Source organism: Alligator sinensis, unplaced genomic scaffold (assembly GCF_000455745.1).
Source record: "Alligator sinensis unplaced genomic scaffold, ASM45574v1 scaffold409_1, whole genome shotgun sequence".
Taxonomy (NCBI): Eukaryota; Metazoa; Chordata; order Crocodylia; family Alligatoridae; genus Alligator; species Alligator sinensis.
In genome coordinates, this window is record NW_005842284.1 from 400,278 (window position 1) to 418,254 (window position 17,977).

The following is a 17,977-nucleotide window of genomic DNA, read 5'->3' on the forward strand; positions in this document are numbered from 1 at the left end:
CTTTCCTGCCTATGCAGGGGGTTGGACTCGATGATCTATTGAGGTCCCTTCCGACCCTAGCATCTATGAATCTATGAATTTATAGGGAACTATTATTATCCCCCTACGGGGGAAAAAACGAAGGCCTGTTAAGGCTAAGCAACTTGTCTGAGGATGCAAAAGAAGTCTGTTTCAAAGCATGGACTTGAACACATCTCCCAAATCATAGGCTGGTGCTAACTGCTGGACTATCTACAAGGGCACAACAGAATTAGGGCAACCTAAGCACATCATCTGGAGATCATTCCTCTACCAACACAGTAGCAAAGATGAGGTAAGGATCAGTTGTTCAGCTTTCCATGAGGCCCATGCTCAGTGAAGGAAGCAGTTGCACATTCCAGACATAATCCTTATACTTCTGCTGATATGGTATAATTAATTTTTAAAAAATGCTTTCTTTGCATATTTGCTGGGCATAATTAGAGGGAAGGTTGGAAAATATAAGCCCTGTGGAATTAATTTTGCTTTATGTTAAACTGCTCAATCATCCCTCTGATCAGCGCAATATAAATAGGGAGAAAAAAGATAGGTATGCAAGCTCCTGCATACTCAGCAGATGGCTTTATCTCCGAGCGTAGCAAGATATATAGATATCTATGGATATATCTATAGATCTATATAGATGCTATACAATATATAGATATATGCTATAGATATATAGATATTGATATCAATATAGATATTAATTTTTTTTAATGTCCTCATGGAATGTTGCAACAATGCTAGGCTCTGGTTCAAAGTTGATAGAAATCTTTTCATTAATCTCATTATAAGTAGACCTGGTGAATTTTGAGGAGAAAGAGCTTTTTTTTAGGAGGGAAATTAATGAAGAATGAATATTAATGTCTGCTCTGGGATGGTAGGAATATGGAACAGCTTGGAAGAAAAAATGAACAGGACTCTTCCCAGCTGACACAGTGACAAAAAACAATAACTTTGGGTTTGATTGGGTCTCTCTCCAAGCTGGAAAATAGACGTTGTCTTGATGATATAGTAAAAGGATGGGGAAAAAATGGACCATGGCAAAACAGGAGGGGATGTAGCGAGGGACAGTGCATCAAGCAGCCCTTGCTCATGGTTTAAGTTCTAATTAGGATTTGATCATACACTAATGTTGCAGTATTAAAACTGGCAGAAAAAAATCAAGGAAGTGAGCAGAGGCAGGGCAGGGAGTGTGGCATGAGAGCATCCTTTAAAACTCTGGTTTCTCTTGTCCTCCATTTGCTTCAATCTAAATTGTAAACTTCGGCCAGCTGTATGGTTAGTCAAGAGCAACAGAAAAAAAAACCCACTATAAAAATTAGTCATGCATTTTTTTTTAATTGTATTTTGAGAAAAATAGTCACCAGGAATTCAAAACTAACGAACCAAATAAATAAATAAAATTGGCCAAGTTCAGCCTTCATTCTTTGTGATTATTTTATCCTTGCGACACAACTTACTGTATGCGATTGGGAGTTTGTGTTCAAAAGAAGCTGCAGTCTACAATGTGGTTACTGCAAGTGCTGACTAGGGAAGCTCAAGCTAATTTCTCCTCAAGTTTAAACTTATTCAAAGATTTAGGGATTCAGAGCTCAATCAATCACACTTGAAAAAACTTGGGCTCCACTTATGAGAGACTATGAAAAAAGGTGTAGGAAGGTAGAAAAAGATTCTCTAGAAAAAATAAACTGTCCAGAGAGATGCTGGCACAATGGTACCCATTTATACCAGACTAGCTTTGCAGGGTGTGGGAGAGTTTTGCACATTATACACAGCAGAGGCTTTCCTGTACAACTGTGCTTCCCAACCAGGGTGCCAAGGCACCCTGAGGTGCCATGAAATCCTTTTACGGGTGTTGTGGGATGCTGCGCAATACTAGTACTTTTAGGTGTGCAAGCGCCGATGCACGATTGACAAGATAAATTCAGAGATTTCAAATAGGAATCCACAGTGTTAAAAACATTTTAGCCTATTGTGGTCTTTCCGAGTCCTGTGCAACAGCAGTATTATTCTACAGTATTATTGTTCCATAGTCAAAATCAAGCGAAAGCTAAGAGGTGGCATTTTTGAGGGGTGCCCTGATCCCCAAAAGGTTGAGAACACTTAGCCAGAGAAGTATTAGCTTTCATTGAAGTTCTGGGGAATGGTGGGTGTTAAACATCTGTAGAAATCAGGCCATGCGGTAGGCTGTATTAGGTTGGGCTCCAAAAACTGAAGCATACAAAATATGGACACTGGACAATTTGAGCCCGAGTTATTTAAAAATCTCATTAGGGAAGGAGAAGTTCTTTAAATTACAGGAAAAGAGATTCCCAAACTCATCCATTTTTCACCTCTCCTCCCCTTCTGATCCCTCTTCCCCTTCCTCTCCTTAAAAAATGGTTACATCTGGAAATCTTGGAACTCTAAGAGATGGGTTTACTCCTGGTTAAAACTTGGGAATGGGGCAAGTTGGGTCCTGGTGCTGTATAGTAATGGGTTATAAGAGGATTCTGATATCTATTGGCAGATCTATGTAGGAATGCCAACAAATCACATGCCTGCATTACCCCAGGGTTCAGCTAATGCTATCAGTCCCTCACTTTCATGAGTACTAAAGTTCACTGCCCAGACCCATAGCCTGAGAGCATTAAGAGATTTAATGAAATTCCAACATAACAGTGAAAAACTGTCCTCCCAGCCTAACATGTGCTTATTATTTCTCTAGATGTACAGAGGCTTTCAGATTATGCCACACGTTCAGTATATCTACACAGAAGCCTCTGAAAGTCTTTGTGGTGTCAAGTTGGAGGTCAACAAGTACCAGTATCTGATTACAGGTAAGGGACCACTGGGTTTCCTCAGATTCAAGACCTCTTTTCAGTCTGTAACTGTACCTGCCGAATGCTTCGCACAGAAAGGGGCAGCTGGGTAGATCACTTCTATAAATAGTTTCCCAAAAGCACCACATCTGCTGTTCTGTGCTAGGAAGTTGCACAGAACTCAGAATGCAGTGATACTCCATCAATAGCAGTTCAGTTTCCAAGAGCTTGGCTCCCTTCTGGCAACACATCCCTCCTTTTTTTCCTAAATGTATGCAGCCCCCCAACCATATAACTTGTGACAAAGTGTTTTGGGGCGGAGAATAAATAGCTATTAATCCATAACTGAGATAGCTTATCGACCCCACAGAGGCCACTTGAATGGAAGTACCTTGATACTGTTCATTGACCTAGACATAGAAAAGTTCTTTCAGTATGAGTTGATGCAAAGTGAGCTGTTAACATAAGAATGAAAAGAGAATAGGAGCAAAGCACACGATGAATCTCGTTTCTTGTGAAAGTTTCAGCATGTCTAAGCCTTGCCCTGCTGTATATGGTATTATTCACCTGCACGCTGTCAGGACTAACACAGATGTGGCAACACATCCTATGTGTGCCGTGGCTCTCACCAATGCCAGAGTCAATAGTATAAAATAAAGTGACTGCTGAACAATAATGAAAGCCAAATATCTGGCATTGAGAAACATCGGTAGGCGTGGAAAAGTAAACAACAGCTTGAACCGAGGAGGACTCACATGTGTCTATTTCTGTCTTTTCAAGGCCGGGTGTATGAAGGAAAGGTTTACACTGGTCTGTGTAACTGGTATGAGAAATGGGACAGACTGACCCAAGCCCAACGCAAAGGACTAAATCATCGTTACCACCTGGGCTGTGGATGCAAGGTATGTATTGTCTTCAATTAGACGTAGTCAAAAAGTCTAAGTACTGTGCCTATTCCAGCTGGTACAGTCAATAACGCAGGTGAACAGAAGGGAAAGGAAACAGAGGATAACATTTTTATATAGAAGTAAGACAGTGACAAAACTTTTCCTTTTCACTGGTCTCACAATTTAATAATGAATAACTTAATATGCTCTGTCTGTGCCTCTTCTCTAAGCTGTTTACTTTAATTTTGAAGGTGGAAATCTTAAAAACATTCCAGCAAAATCAATTTGAAGATCAGCTATTTATGTGCAGAAGGGCTGGCAAAATGGGCCTTTTTTCTCTGTAAATCTTCTGAGCATTTACAAGCTCAGAGTTTACCCTCAGTGAACAGCTCCAGTCCTGCAAAGGACAAGGCACTTAACTTCAAGATGATGAAAAGTCTAATTGACTTCAGTGTGAAGAAAAGGGGTGTGGGGCGGGTGTGTGTGCAGTTAAGCACAGATTTAAGTGTTTATTTAATTTTTAGTTACTTTTAAAGTTTTGAAGAGGGAATTCAAAATATCAGTTTCCAGTTTAAACCAAACGTCTAGAAATGTGCCTTCAATGTATCCTTACCCATTTGCTTTTTATAATTGCAGATTAGGCCTTGCTACTACTTGCCCTGCTTTGTCACCTCTAAGAGTGAGTGTATTTGGACAGATATGCTCTCCAGCTTCGGCCATTCAGGATACCAATCAAAGAACTACGCCTGCATCCAGCGGGTGGAAGGTTACTGCAGCTGGTACAGAGGATGGGCACCTCCTGATAAAACTATCATCAATGCCACAGATCCGTGAACACACAATCCCTTCTCTGTCTCCCTCCCTCCCTTAATTGTGGCTGAACTTCCCTTGGACACTAACTCTTACCAGATCCTGATGATGACAATGAAATTAGTGCCTGTTTTCTTGCAAATTTTAGCACTTCGAACACTTAAACACAAAAGCCTGTGCTCTCATACTGAATTTGTTTTAATCATTTTTTCTGGTTTTAATACTGCTCATTCTGGTCAGGTGACAATTGTCTGGGAACTTTTGTTTGCACGCCAGAAAAAAAAATGGAGCCCTTGCTCTCAGTGTGTATCATTAGCTATAGCAATATAATCTCTATTTTTTTAGGAAAACAAAAATCTAAAAACTATGCCAGGTGGGCCCTGTAACTTTCCTCAAGGCCCTAGCTTCCCCAGCCCCTCCTTATGCACTCAGTGCTTAAATTGGGGAATCCTAAGAAGGAAAACAGGTTTCATCCATCAAATCAGCAAACAACACAAGGAAAAAAAGCCAACAAAAACCCACCAGCTCCAAAATAAAACACACACCACCCCCAAAACAAACCCTTTCCCATATGGGGAACTGAGAATGCAATTGGTCGCAGTGGTGGGAGACCTCAGCTTGTGTGCCAGACTCTGCACTGTGTGTGAAAGCAGCATGGGATGAGTGGGTACTGGGCCCATTCAGTCATACAGTGGAAGAGAAAGATATTATGCTGTTTTTTAAAAACTACTTTGCATTCTGGGAGGGCATTCACTTCCAATGGAGCAGGTGTAAAGTGAACCTGCCTCTTTCAAACAGAGTGGGCCCTGGAAATTTTTGCAGTTTAACTCTGACAGCAAAATGACCTGGTGAACATCTTAAACCAAACAGATGCAAAAGACCCATCACTAAGTCAATCATGTGGGGAGGGGGAAAAGGGGAGACGCACCAGGGCTATTGCTATTAAAAAAAAAAAAAAAAAAAAAAAAAAATCTATTGCCAAAATAGTATTTAGCTGTATTAAGATGTATATACACATAATGACATAAGCTATTTTTCGACAGGACGTGGAATTACTTGGTATTATAAACAAACAATGGTTTGATTGTGTTTGAAAAGACAGAAATCTTGACATTCCAAGTCAGTGATTTTATTATTTTTTTTAAAGATGTTGAAAGTCCAGTGCATCTGCAGTAGCAGATAGATCCATTGCTTCCTCCACACCTCCCAGTACCATGGCTCTCCCTCCTGCAGTGACACTGGCTGTGTTTGCATGTAGAGAAAAAAGTGGGCAGCACTTCCTGGAACCCTATATCTCAGCTGTCCTAAGGATTGCAGCATGAATCAAGTGCTGTGTTCCTGTCTAGCCATTGTTAAGCAGAGTTGTGCATATGCACATATGAGTCCTGTGGTAATAAGGTTGAGGAGGAAGGGGGAAAGAGCCATCCTGGCTTTGCTTCGTTGGTGACTGGAGGATTTTGTTCTGTTTTGTTTTTATCAAGAAAACTATAATATAATTTTTTCTTATCAAATAAAAATATTTTAAGTTTTAATGTTGATGCAGGGGTGATGACAAACTGTGTGACTGTTATGTTTTACTGAGTTGAAGGGGTCGGGGGGGAGAAGAGGATTACAATTAACTTCATTGTGTTTTTTTTTTATTATTATAATTATTTATCATATATTTCCATGTATCTTCAGTTCATTCCACCTAGGAAGCAGAGCTGCTGTAAGCAAGAAAAGGCATTGTAATAACCCCAGATGGGGGTAACGGAGCATTCTGCATTCAGTGGTCATTTCACCAGTGGAGCTTTGTTTGGGGCCTCTGTGCCATAATAGCAGGACACTAGGAGAGGAAAGGGTGTGATCTCCTGTAACATTTTGGAGCTCCGCAGATCTAAATGGGAAATGGCCCGTTTTATGGGAGAACTACCGTAGAAGGCACGTGGTCTTATTTTTAAGATTGGCTGAAACAGCATTTTCATAGTTGCTTGAGTTGGAAGGAATCTTGTCTGGAATTTTTGTTAGCACCTGAGTGACAGCAGATCAGGAGGCTTATTGCAACTCAATGAGATTCATCCTCCTAGAACACTTGTGGCCTTTTTTTTTTTTTTGAAAATCCCACTGTCTTATCCCTACCTTTAAATTTTGGACCTGATCTTTGGCTCCTACTGAAACCAGTGAGAGGGGGAGGTAATTCTCAGCATTTGTCACAGGATCAGGTGCCATGTCAGGATACTTGCCTTTTGAGATAAGTGTCAATGAGTCAAGCCTGGAATGCAGGGGGACAATTTTCTGCTCCGTTTGAACTGTGCAACCCCAATGAAGCCACAGGGGTCACTCACTGCAGTACCTCTGCCCTGCATCTTCAGCAATGACGACTCCACCAGCACATTTTGCAACTTGAGGAATCACCATTGCTGGAGATCACCAAGGCCAAACTCAACTCAACTGCTCTATCAAAGGTGCTTTAGCAAGAGTTAAATCATCAGGCTACAGCCACTTCTCCCAGCTTTGGAAGGCAAGATGAAGATGCCTCTCATGTAACGAGGTGTTGGGGATTAATTTCCATTGAACTATAGCTCTGTGTATTTTACTTGTTCACTGACTGTATAGTTTCAGATCATTTAACTAGCTGAGACACCACAGTATTACAATCAAATTATCACGAAGATCTTTTTATTCTACTATGAAGATGTGTTCCTAAGTAGCTGTAATGTATCTGTGTGTTTTGTAAACAACTACCACCACCATGAAAAACAACCCCGTCACCAACAAATCTATTTTCTTTACAGATTCCCATTATATATTGCAGAGGGTAAAAATACTTTCAACATGCAGACAGCTAGTGTGGCAAGGGGTAGAGGGTTGCAAAACAACCTGCCCCCTTGCTAAATAAAGACGCAGTCACAGAGGCTTTTTAAAATGTGGAGCCAAATGGAGGGAAAGCGTAAGGGGAAAGAGACTAGCAAAAATACATTTCTGTTGGAAGACTTCCTATATGTTTAATGAGTACTATCAGGGACATGTATTCTGTGGGCTTAGCTTTACCTTGCACCTGGATTAAAGGCCTGACCCAAAACCTGCTTGAGTCAATGGGTCTTATTCTATGGACTCTGTTAGCTTCAGGTCAGCCCCCTAAACTTCTGCCTTTCTATGTACCCTTTCTCCTCCTGCCTCACTTAACATTGCTCCTGTCTGCCAAGGCACAGCACCCTAAAGATTACTTAGGACATGAAGGCACCCTCTTTTCCGGATGCCCGTAACACCTTTCAGTGCATTACTATGCCTGACCATCATGCTGCTGTTGAAGCAGCACAAGTAGCTAGCAGGAATATTTCACATGTCTACCACCAGTATAGTGTGCTTAAAAGGACACTGTCATCTGCGCTCCTCACATGAGTAAAAAAGATCAGGACCTTAATAGAAATACCATTTTGCTTTTTCTCTAAATATCATTAAGCCTACATTTTTACATTACATACTTCATTCACATTTTTGTGAATGTACTATTCTCGCTGTTTGTTTCTTTACTGGCATTTGGTTTTCTTCCCCTTCTTTAAGCCTGGAAAACAGATCGGCCAGTTGCACTTCTTTTGCGGTCAGTACCTAACCATTTTCACTTTCCAGTTTTCCTACGCAAACATAAGACTGTAAAGTTTGGATTTTGACTTGAGGGCTCTTTATTTGCTTAAAAATGATGTCCTTTAGAGTTTCAAGAATTGCAAGCACATATTCACCCTGGGGAGGAATTACTTTTTTTCCCTTAAAGGAAAAACAGTGGAAGGGCATATCTGAGTGTAAAATGTCCTGTGTGGACTCCCACAGGCTCCAATAGGGTTCTGCTGTTTTAGAGCCAAAAACAATTTTGGAACCAAGCTTCTCTAATTTTGGAAGGTCAAACATGATCCTTTAAATAGGATTAAACTAAATGCCAACCACTGCATCTCCACTCCAGTCTCATCAAGTGCTTCAAAATGCAACTTCAGGGTACTATGAACACATCACTCTAATTTATAATAGCACCTCCTAAAATGTAATCCCAGTAAAAGGAACAAGTTTCATAGGGCCTCCAGGTATATTTTTTTACATGCTTCAAAGTAAAGTGTTTTATATCTGATTCCTTTGGGTTTTATGAGGGAGGAACAACATTTAAAGGACTGCAAACAAATTATTTTTTAAAAGCAAGTCAGTTTGGGATATATCAGTCTTAACAAAATCCTCTTAAAAACCACTAATTCTATTCTACTGCTTTTGCTCTTCGCTGTCTCTTACACTCCTTCCTTCATAGGGCCATTCTGCTGTACTTGATAGTCGCAGGGGGAGAGGGAAGCCAAGCCCAGGAGAAAAATCTCGTCCCGAAGGAATGTATTTGTTGCTAAATTTTGTAGCACTGTTTACAGTTTTCCTCCTTGTTATTTATAAATTTTGTATTCAGTGAATGTATTTTGTCTTTTAAGGTAATGTTGCATAATGTTCACTTTTTATAGTGTCCTTTTATTCTAAACAGTAAAGTGGTTTTATTTCTATCACACTCTGTCTCCGTCTCACTTGTGTTAGTCTCTATCAAACATGACTGGATCTGGGTATGGATTTGTTCATGTCCTAAGGATGCTGTTTTTTCATTGGACCCTATCCAGAAATTAAACAAGCAGCTTTTCTTCTGCACCTGAGGACTTCCTCAAGAGTAATCTCTCTTGAGGACCTGTTAGGGTCACCAGTCCAAGACCTGGAAGATATCCTTGTGGATTGTGTTTCCAGATCTTTAATTGACCATATGAGGTCATTACAGAGCAATACATACCCTATATTTAATACATAGCACTGATACCACTCTTGAAGAACATTTGTGCAGCTGAAAATTGCTTAATGTAGAATTGTTTGAAGCACATAATTTGGCTGCCTGAAGACAGAAAGTAAAAATTAATTCTTTCCAATATGGCTATCCCAGCCCCTGTAATATCACTGTAACATTAGTAGTTATGATGGGCTGAACATTTCCCTCCAAGACCTGGTACTCAATTTCAGCTAAAGAAAAATGGTCACAGAAAAGCACCTACATTTTGATTTTCAGACCAAAAAATAAATAAAAATTTATGCTGAAAATTTGATAACATTGAAATTTTTGATTGAGTAAAAAATAGTTTGTTGGAATGGTGTGCGTGTGTTCGTGTGTTTCTTTCTGTCTGTGCATGGGGGGAAGAGAGAGATTTTCTGACCAACTCTGTTACTAATCCTGATGCATATTATTTTCCAAGTAATATCTCATTAAGATGTGGAAGAGTTTGGACACAGAGGGCTCGTATACACATGCAGGGAGCCAGCTCTGACGCGCTAGAAATCCAGCACGTCAGAGCAGACTCGATTAATCAGAAATAAATGCGCTCCAGCAGACTCTGGCGTCACATGTATTAGTGTCCCCGCACCAAAAAATGGCAGCAGAGCGCTTTCAACTAAAGCTTGTTTGATGAGCTTTAGTTCAAAGCGCCCCACCACCATCTGTCAGCGTGGTGAATGCTAATACACATGACACTCAGGCTCACTAATTAAAGCGCCCCCAACACCTCCCAGAGCACAAGTCAAAATGCCCAGAAAGATGAAATTTCTCTACAGAACAGACTGAACTTAAGTGTACCTTATAAGGCGCTTTCAACTAAAGCTTGTTTGATGAGCTTTAGTTCAAAGCGCCCCACCACCATCTGTCAGCGTGGTGAATGCTAATACACATGACACTCAGGCTCACTAATTAAAGCGCCCCCAACACCTCCCAGAGCACAAGTCAAAATGCCCAGAAAGATGAAATTTCTCTACAGAACAGACTGAACTTAAGTGTACCTTATAGGTATTTGATAGTGTCCATCAACTAAGGATCTGAAGACTTAAACCACAACAGGTTTAGCTTCAGAACTCCCAGATTTAAATGGGTGAGGAATAAATCATTCCCATTTTATATTTTTGGAGACTGATGCATATGAGTAAATGCCTTGCTCAAGGTTGCACTCAGTGTAAGCAAGAGGCTTAGGAATCTGCGCCCACATTTAACTACAAGGAAGACTTTTTGCTATTAATTATTTCACTTTATTATTGCCCTGTTTCCAAAGGTTCCATCGTTCTTTCCAAGAACTAACACAATGTGAGGTGCAATTAAGTGAGCAACCAAATACTATACTTGAAAATAAAGCATGAAAAACCTGCCGGCTGGTCGTTTTTAATCCAAACAATTCCATGAGCAATAAATATACTTGCCTAAAGTATCAGCAAATGTTTTCCAAACAGAAAAAAGGCTAAATTTGTTAGCTACTTTATGTGTAACAAAGATTTTGACCAACTCTGTTCAAATTGTAGCACTTGAAGGGGAGGACAAGGCAAATTGACCACTGTTTTGTAGTGACCCAGGTAGCAAAGCATCTCCCTTATGAATTTGCCGCCCTTTGATTAAATGGACAACTACAAACAAACGTGATGTGACAGACCAAGACAAACTGGAGTTCAGGGTAAAAAACACATCCGTTTACCCTTCTCTCCCAGTGAATTATATAACCCCATCACAGCTGCCTCTGACCACCTTAAGTCCTCACTGTACTTCTTCGCAACACCCCATGAGGCAGGGAAGTACAATTAGCCCCTTGTTACAGATAAGAAATAGAAGCAAAGACAGCCTGCAGGTCATATTTTTAAAGGTATTTAAGTCTTATGATGCAGATCATCATTTAACAGGATTTTCAGAAGCATCCAAAGGTTTTTTTTTTCCTTCTTCCAAAAAACCCCACTCAGTGCCCCCCTACATATATCATCCAGAGTCTGGCCCTACCCAACATGCCCCAAGATAGGGTGTAGCAGAACAGGAACTTGCACTCAGGCCTCCAGAGCCACAGATTAGCTCCCAAATACATCTTTAGCCTGTCCCACTGACCTTGCTTCAGAAGGCAGAATGAGCCCAGGGAAACAAGCTGAAGAGCACATGGTATTCAAACATGGGGCTATGGTTAATAAGCAGAGACGACCATGCAGGCCTTTGAGAGAAGCATAAACACCAAGAACAATTATGCAAAAATAAATGATAGAAGCCAAAGAAAACAAGAGCTCACGTTCAAGAAGTCAAACCAACTTCACCTAACAATGCTAGGGGTGGTAAGTTTGTTTATTAGATAGTTACTATGCCACAGATGAGGCAAACCAATAGCAGAGCTCTTGTATAAAAATCTTGTGTAATACATCGCAGCCCTAATCTTCCATGCATCATAAACAATGACAGGGCAAAGACTCAACTTAATCTCATCCAAATGAGCATATTCCTTGCATTAGAGAACAAGCCTCTATACACAGAAATTTCATTTTATTTTTGTTTCTTTCCAACCTTCCCAACTTCTCAGTGGGAAAGAAAAGGGGCCTCCTGAACAGTGTATTATATACTAGGGGTGTGTGAAATGGGCCCTATTCTATTTGGATTTGGCAGGAATTGGGGACAGTGACTTGATTCGTTGATTCGGATCACTGTCCCCGATTCAATGCTGATTTGGAGAATCAGTGATTCGGACATAGACACAGCTTTAAAAGTTTTTTTTACATATCTCAAGGTACCAGGTGCAGCTCATGAACGCTGCAATGCTGGGACAGATGGAGCATCCCACAGGAGCATGGGAGGGTCCTCCATGTGCTCTGCGGCGAACCCAGAAGTGGACTAGAAGTACTTCTGGGTTCTCTGGGAAGTGTGTAGGGTGTCCCCCTGCACTTCCCCCGCTGAGCGATCAGCCCAGGTGGACCCCAGGTCCTCCCCCAGACCCAGGAGGCACCAGTTGCTAACCCAGAGGGATGTGGGGGGCCCCCCCTGCGTGCTCCCCGGCGGACCGGAAGTGCTGCTGGTCCACTTCTGGTTCTGCTGCCGAGCACACTGGGGAGACCCCCCGCATTTCTGTGGGACACTCCATGCCCCCCAGCATCGCAACGTTCACGAGCCGCCTGCTACCTAGAGGTATGTAGAAAAAACATTTAAAGCTGTCTCTATGTCTGAATGGCCAAAACTTTCTGAATTTCTCTGCATCAATTCGGAGGGATCGGATTTAATTTGGAGAGATTAAAGGGTCTTCTGATTTGATTCAGAGATTCAGCCACTGAAGCAGGCCGAATCTCCACCAAATCAAATCAGGGACTGAAGCTTCACACAGCCCTATTATATACCTGTGGCTCTTCTCCCAATTATCTCTTGGCTACAAAGTCAAGGGTATTGTATAAATTCCCAGGGCTCCCAGAATGACTCCTTTCACTGCCAACACATTCTCTGCTTTTTCCCCCCCAACTATGCCATTATCAAAATAAACATGAGGCACTCACCATCTGCTTATGGCTTGGGAAGAATGTTTGGTCCACAAGTGGAAACTTCTCAGGACCCAACGAGCTGAAGATTTTAATTAGCTGAGAAAACTAAAGAAAGAGAGAAAGAACAAACATTAGCTCTTTATTGTACAACAGATTAGCCCTTTAAAATGTGCTGCAGTGGAAGGAAGAATCACCTCCTCCTCCTTCTGTCTCATAGTTTTCTGCTGACGATGGTGAAAAATGTGAATATGGAATAGTCCCTTACACTCATCTCTGGTGGGCAGTATAAAACCCTTGCACAATGAGAGTAAGTAGCAGTTAATGAAGGCCCAGAGAGAGGCAGGTGGCAGATTGTTTTGCATTCAATTACAGAACCATTAAAAATAACTTTAGCTTTCAAAGCATGGATGGGCTGAGAGTAAGGACAGCCCCAGGACACATCTGGCGGAGGAAGGGGGGTGCACTGGTGCAGTTGCACCCCACTTTGATTCCTGCTCCACCCAATGTTCAAAACCAACTGCATGGCAGTGGCAGCAACTTTCCTATTCAGGCAATGCTGAGGGTAGGGTGACCATGAAGGAGGACAGTCTGGTTGTCCTCTGTCCTCTACTGATATGAAATTGGATGCCTTTATGTCTTTATGCCTTTAAGAGGACTTGAAGGTGCTGGATTTCGTATCAATAGAGGACAGAGTAGCAGAAAACCGGAGTGTCCTCTATGATGGCCACCCTACTTGAGGGAGTCACTTGACTACATGGCTTATTAAAATTTAACTGATTCCTTTTAAACCAGGGGGGGCCAAAATATGGCCCACGGGCCAGATCCAGCCTGCCAAGGGATTCTATCTGGCCCGTGGCGGGTCCCTCAGCCCTGCCTGGCCCAGGCACAGGGAGCAGCCAAAGACTTGGTGTGTGTGGCTGGTTCCACTGACCCTGGGCACATGGTAAGGCTGGGTCAGCATAACAGCTGGGCTCTGCTCCCAGTAGCCCCATGGTAGCAGCTCCTTCCAGTTGCCCCTGCCAGTGTCACCACTGCCGCTGGACCTGGCTCTGCTGCCTGGGCACCCCGGCCTGCCTGCCGTGCACCCACCTCCAGGGGTGCTGGATGGGGCAGTTGGGGTCTCCATGGCATGCTTGGATGGTGCTGCAGGCACGCAAGGAGTGGCGTCTGAGAGCAGGACAGGAGGCAGGGGCTGGGGCTGGGATAGCGGGGTGGCTATAGAGCAAAGCTGTGATCCACTTGCTGCACGTCCCTGTCTGCAGAACCAGCATGTCAAAAGTACGTGCCGGGAGTGGATTACAGCTCTGCTACAGGGCCTGGCCCCGGGCTGTCACCACACTGTGATTCCAGCCTTGAACGCCTATCCCACTCCTGGGGGCCTTCCCACAGCCCCATCCTACCTGCCTGGCCAAGCAGACCCTGACCTCATGGATCTCATGCCAGTCTCCATGGAGACCCCACTCCATCCAGTGTCCCCGGCAGTGGGTGGGGGGCGGATGGGATTAGTTGCCCACCCTGCAACAGCTCACCAAAACTCCTTAAGTGGTCCTCCAGCCCAAATAATTGCCCACCCCTGTTTTAAACTCATTTCACAGGTGTTAAGAACCCTCTCTCCTTTTTAACACTCTTGATAGTCCACTAATCAAACTATGCTTTGTTTTTCAATTCTGCTGTCTGTTAGATGCTCCTGGTAATGTGGCTTCTATTTTATAGCCCTGCCGACTGTTTTTAACTCATTCCAATAAAGATATTTTTTTTCTTTAATCTTAAACTGAACAATATAGCTTTAGGCCCCTAGCAAAGCTTCTAGCTTCTTTTTACCTGGATAAAAATATGGGTTGTGTTATATGGGGTACCACATCACCTGCACCCCCCTTTTCAAAATCCTAGATCTGCTCATGGACAGCCCAGAGAAAAGAGCTTGCAGAAGTGTTTGGGACACGAGTAAGGGGAATCAAGCAAGCACAGCATTAGAAAAAAGTAATGCTCTTGCAGCCCCTCCAACCCATCAATAAAATAAAAACAATAAAAATGTATCAATTGTTTTTAATGGAATGAGACCAGTCAGTGGAGATACTTGCTCAAGGGAGTCTTCCATAGCGCTCAGTTAAAGCACCAAGCATTGGAAACATGTCATATAGGCACCTGTTTTGATCAGGTTTGTCTGAGAAGGTCACTCATCAACGTTCAGCATGATGCACACAGAAGGAAAAGGTGGGGGGTGGAAGGAAAACTCCTACTTTCTCACTGGAAGCCCAAAGAGGACATCATTCTGAGAGAGAGAGATTTCCATACTGGAAAACAGACTCCTCACAAATCCTCATACAAGGGGTAATACTGGACAGCCTAACACAAGACAGAATGCATACTATCAACTGTTTATCATTAAGGGACACACAGCTAGACCCAAAGTTCCCCATAATTTGAGGACCTGTCTAAGAAAGCAGCCTTGATTTCTTTTTGCCTCACATACCCTTACAACACATCTTTATTACAAAGTTTCAACTCTGTTTTGGTAATCGGCAAAGCTTTGCATTATTCAATACAGTCTGCTATGCAGCCTACTCCATAAATTTTTAGTGGTGAAGTGCAAAACAAAATTAATCTAATAATGAAAAGGGTGGTAGGCAAAGCTGCCACCTAAGCTCCTTGAAACAAAGACAACAGATTTTATGATCACAGCTTGCCCTAAGGCCAGTAGATGAAAAAAAGAAAGCACTACGTGAAGCATATTATTGAAAATGTCTGGATCTCCAGGAGGAAATATCGTTTGAATGATTCATGGTCTTTGTGACTAGGAATAATGCATCTAACTACCCATCTTTGTTCCTAAAACATCCCACTGGTCACGTGGTCTAGGATGGGTTAAAGGAAGAGGATAGTTGTTCAAGGAACAAGGGAGACAGATTCCCTGAGAGAGAAAAGCTCCCTGTTTTCCCAGGGAATCCCTGTTAGCCACATCAGCCTGAGCTGGCTTAAACTTTCACAAGCATCAGATCAGGTTTGTAAATTGTAGAACTAAGTTCAAGATAATTTGAGGTCCGCTGAGAACATTGTATGTGGTGCCTTCATCTCGGTTTTTCTCATAGCATTGCAATTACTGGGCCAACCTAGCAAATGCATTTCTGTTTCTTTAAATCGAATCTTTAATTTCTTAGTGGAGCAGAACAAACGCTCGGGGAATTAAAGAGCAATTCTTGCCTGAAAAACGAAGCCAATGTGGGCAGGTGGTAGATACAGGCCACATGCTGAATGGGCAGCTGCCCTTAGATTTGTAGACAAATGCTAAGATTCCCTTCCCTAATCTCCTGGGATAACATCTAGCATTTGAGAAAATCCAGAAATCTTCTATCACTGGCATATCTCATCTCTAACACAACCACCCCCTCTCCATGCATCAGTAGATAAGAGAAAAACTCCATGTCTAGAATATAATTATTGTTGGCAGTGAAGGTGTTGATGTAGAGGAGAGGACAGCTTTCTTTTCTTAACTACTTGCACTAACCCTGCACATCCCAACAAAGGAAAACAAAACCCTGTTTTGACTAGCAAAGTGAGCAAACAGAACTTAAAAGTTAAACAGTGAGATTGAGACACAGAGAGGAAGATAAACACAGAGGCCAAGAGATACACATGCACCACACTGCATACACACAGCAGAAGTGGCCTTACAAAGGCAGTGACAGAGAAACCATCTGTGTATTACCCCAGCAAAGGAATATACACAAAGCATCTAGAAGTGTTGAATAATTGTCTGGTTGACATATGGTATATATGCTTACCAGTTTGCCTTCTCTCTCTCAAGCAGGGGGATTAGTCACAGCTACAACAACAGGTATGGCACAAAGATGTGTAGGTAAGTCTGGCCTATTTTCTGGCCTCACTCATATAGACATGTCAGGACTGCAAAAGGTACCAGCTTTGATAACAGCCCCAACAGCCACTGTCATACCTGTTGGAGGCAGGGACTGGACAAGAGACTCTGAAAAGCAGACCCAATACAGCAAATTGCATGTTTCTGTTTAGATACCTGACCTCTAGATAAGAAGAATCCTCCTCATATGCATGTCCTAAGTTTGTAGAAATAGCATCAGCAGTTTGGCTAGATATAACCCTCTCTCATTTCATTCATCCAAAGGGCCATTCTACTAAGGCACTTTCAGCAATACAATGCTTTACTCCCTTGATTTCAATGATTCCATATAGAGACCACATAGCTCCTCATGGTGAGTACGAGGGGTGGGATCTGGGTTCTCACATACCCTACACAGTCATATAAGCTGCTGGGCTCTTCTACATCAGAGCAATTCTATTCAGAAGAGTTTAAAACAGAACAACAAGGGACACTCAGTGCATCTTAAGGCAAAGGACAACACATTTTAAAAGTCCTTAGGCAACTGAGGAGCCAAAATCCTATGACAGACAATGAGAATGTGCTGTTTAATTATATTAGAACATTGTAGCTTAAGAGATCTCAAATACTCCACACCCTGAAGAAGTGAAAGGCATCTCACTACTCGCCTAAGGCCATTACTACAAGTCACTACCTTGAGATCTACAATATTTCATATGTAATGTTTGTAACAGTACTGGCTAATGCCTGTTGTGGTTATAGCACAACCTTTCTGGAACTCTGAGAACCTGAAATTCAAGGGGTTTAAGAAGCACACTTTTCAAACTGTGTGTCTTTTTGTTGAAAATAATTTTCCATTGCTTACATTTCTGAAAAATTCAGTAATATCTCTCACACAAGAACGTGCGTTTGAGTGAGTATGAGCTTGTATTCACTGGACCATTTTTACATTTACTAGGGAAACCTTGTTACAGACTGTTGAGGGGGAAACATGCCACAACATCTTTCATGTTCCTCATGGAATTGGACTGTTTTTGAAAATTCAATCCAGGTGAAACAGCTCATTTCCCAAGGTTATCTCATTTCGGGTTTCACACTCCCCTACAATTATGCATGTCCAGAAAGTTTCCAGTAATCTTTGTCAAACACTCCCCTGCTTTCAGGATGCTCATTTTACAAATCAAAATATAACACACATGGGAAAAAATATTGTTTGTCCCCAAGAAAAGCCATTGATGTGTCTAGCTCTTGTTTTATAGCTACCACAAAACTTTCTGATTACACTTCCAGGGAATCAAAGGCCTTCCTGA

General features: G+C 42.1%; 2 protein-coding genes across 2 annotated transcripts in view; one reads left to right on the forward strand and one right to left on the reverse strand.

The window, feature by feature from the left end:
* Positions 1–9,032, forward strand: part of TIMP3 (TIMP metallopeptidase inhibitor 3) — a 57,218-nt gene extending 48,186 nt beyond the window's left edge. Inside the window, exons 3-5 of the mRNA XM_006028020.3 lie at positions 2,729–2,840; positions 3,603–3,724; positions 4,346–9,032. Of these exons, the coding sequence (XP_006028082.1) occupies positions 2,729–2,840; positions 3,603–3,724; positions 4,346–4,543 (432 nt within the window). The 3' untranslated portion in view covers positions 4,544–9,032. The remainder of the gene's footprint in view (positions 1–2,728; positions 2,841–3,602; positions 3,725–4,345) is intronic.
* The window catches only part of SYN3 (synapsin III), a 364,275-nt gene that overhangs the window by 180,840 nt on the left and 165,458 nt on the right, over positions 1–17,977 (reverse strand). The window contains exon 6 of the mRNA XM_014521984.2: positions 12,830–12,919. Coding sequence (XP_014377470.1) covers positions 12,830–12,919 — 90 coding nt within the window. The remainder of the gene's footprint in view (positions 1–12,829; positions 12,920–17,977) is intronic.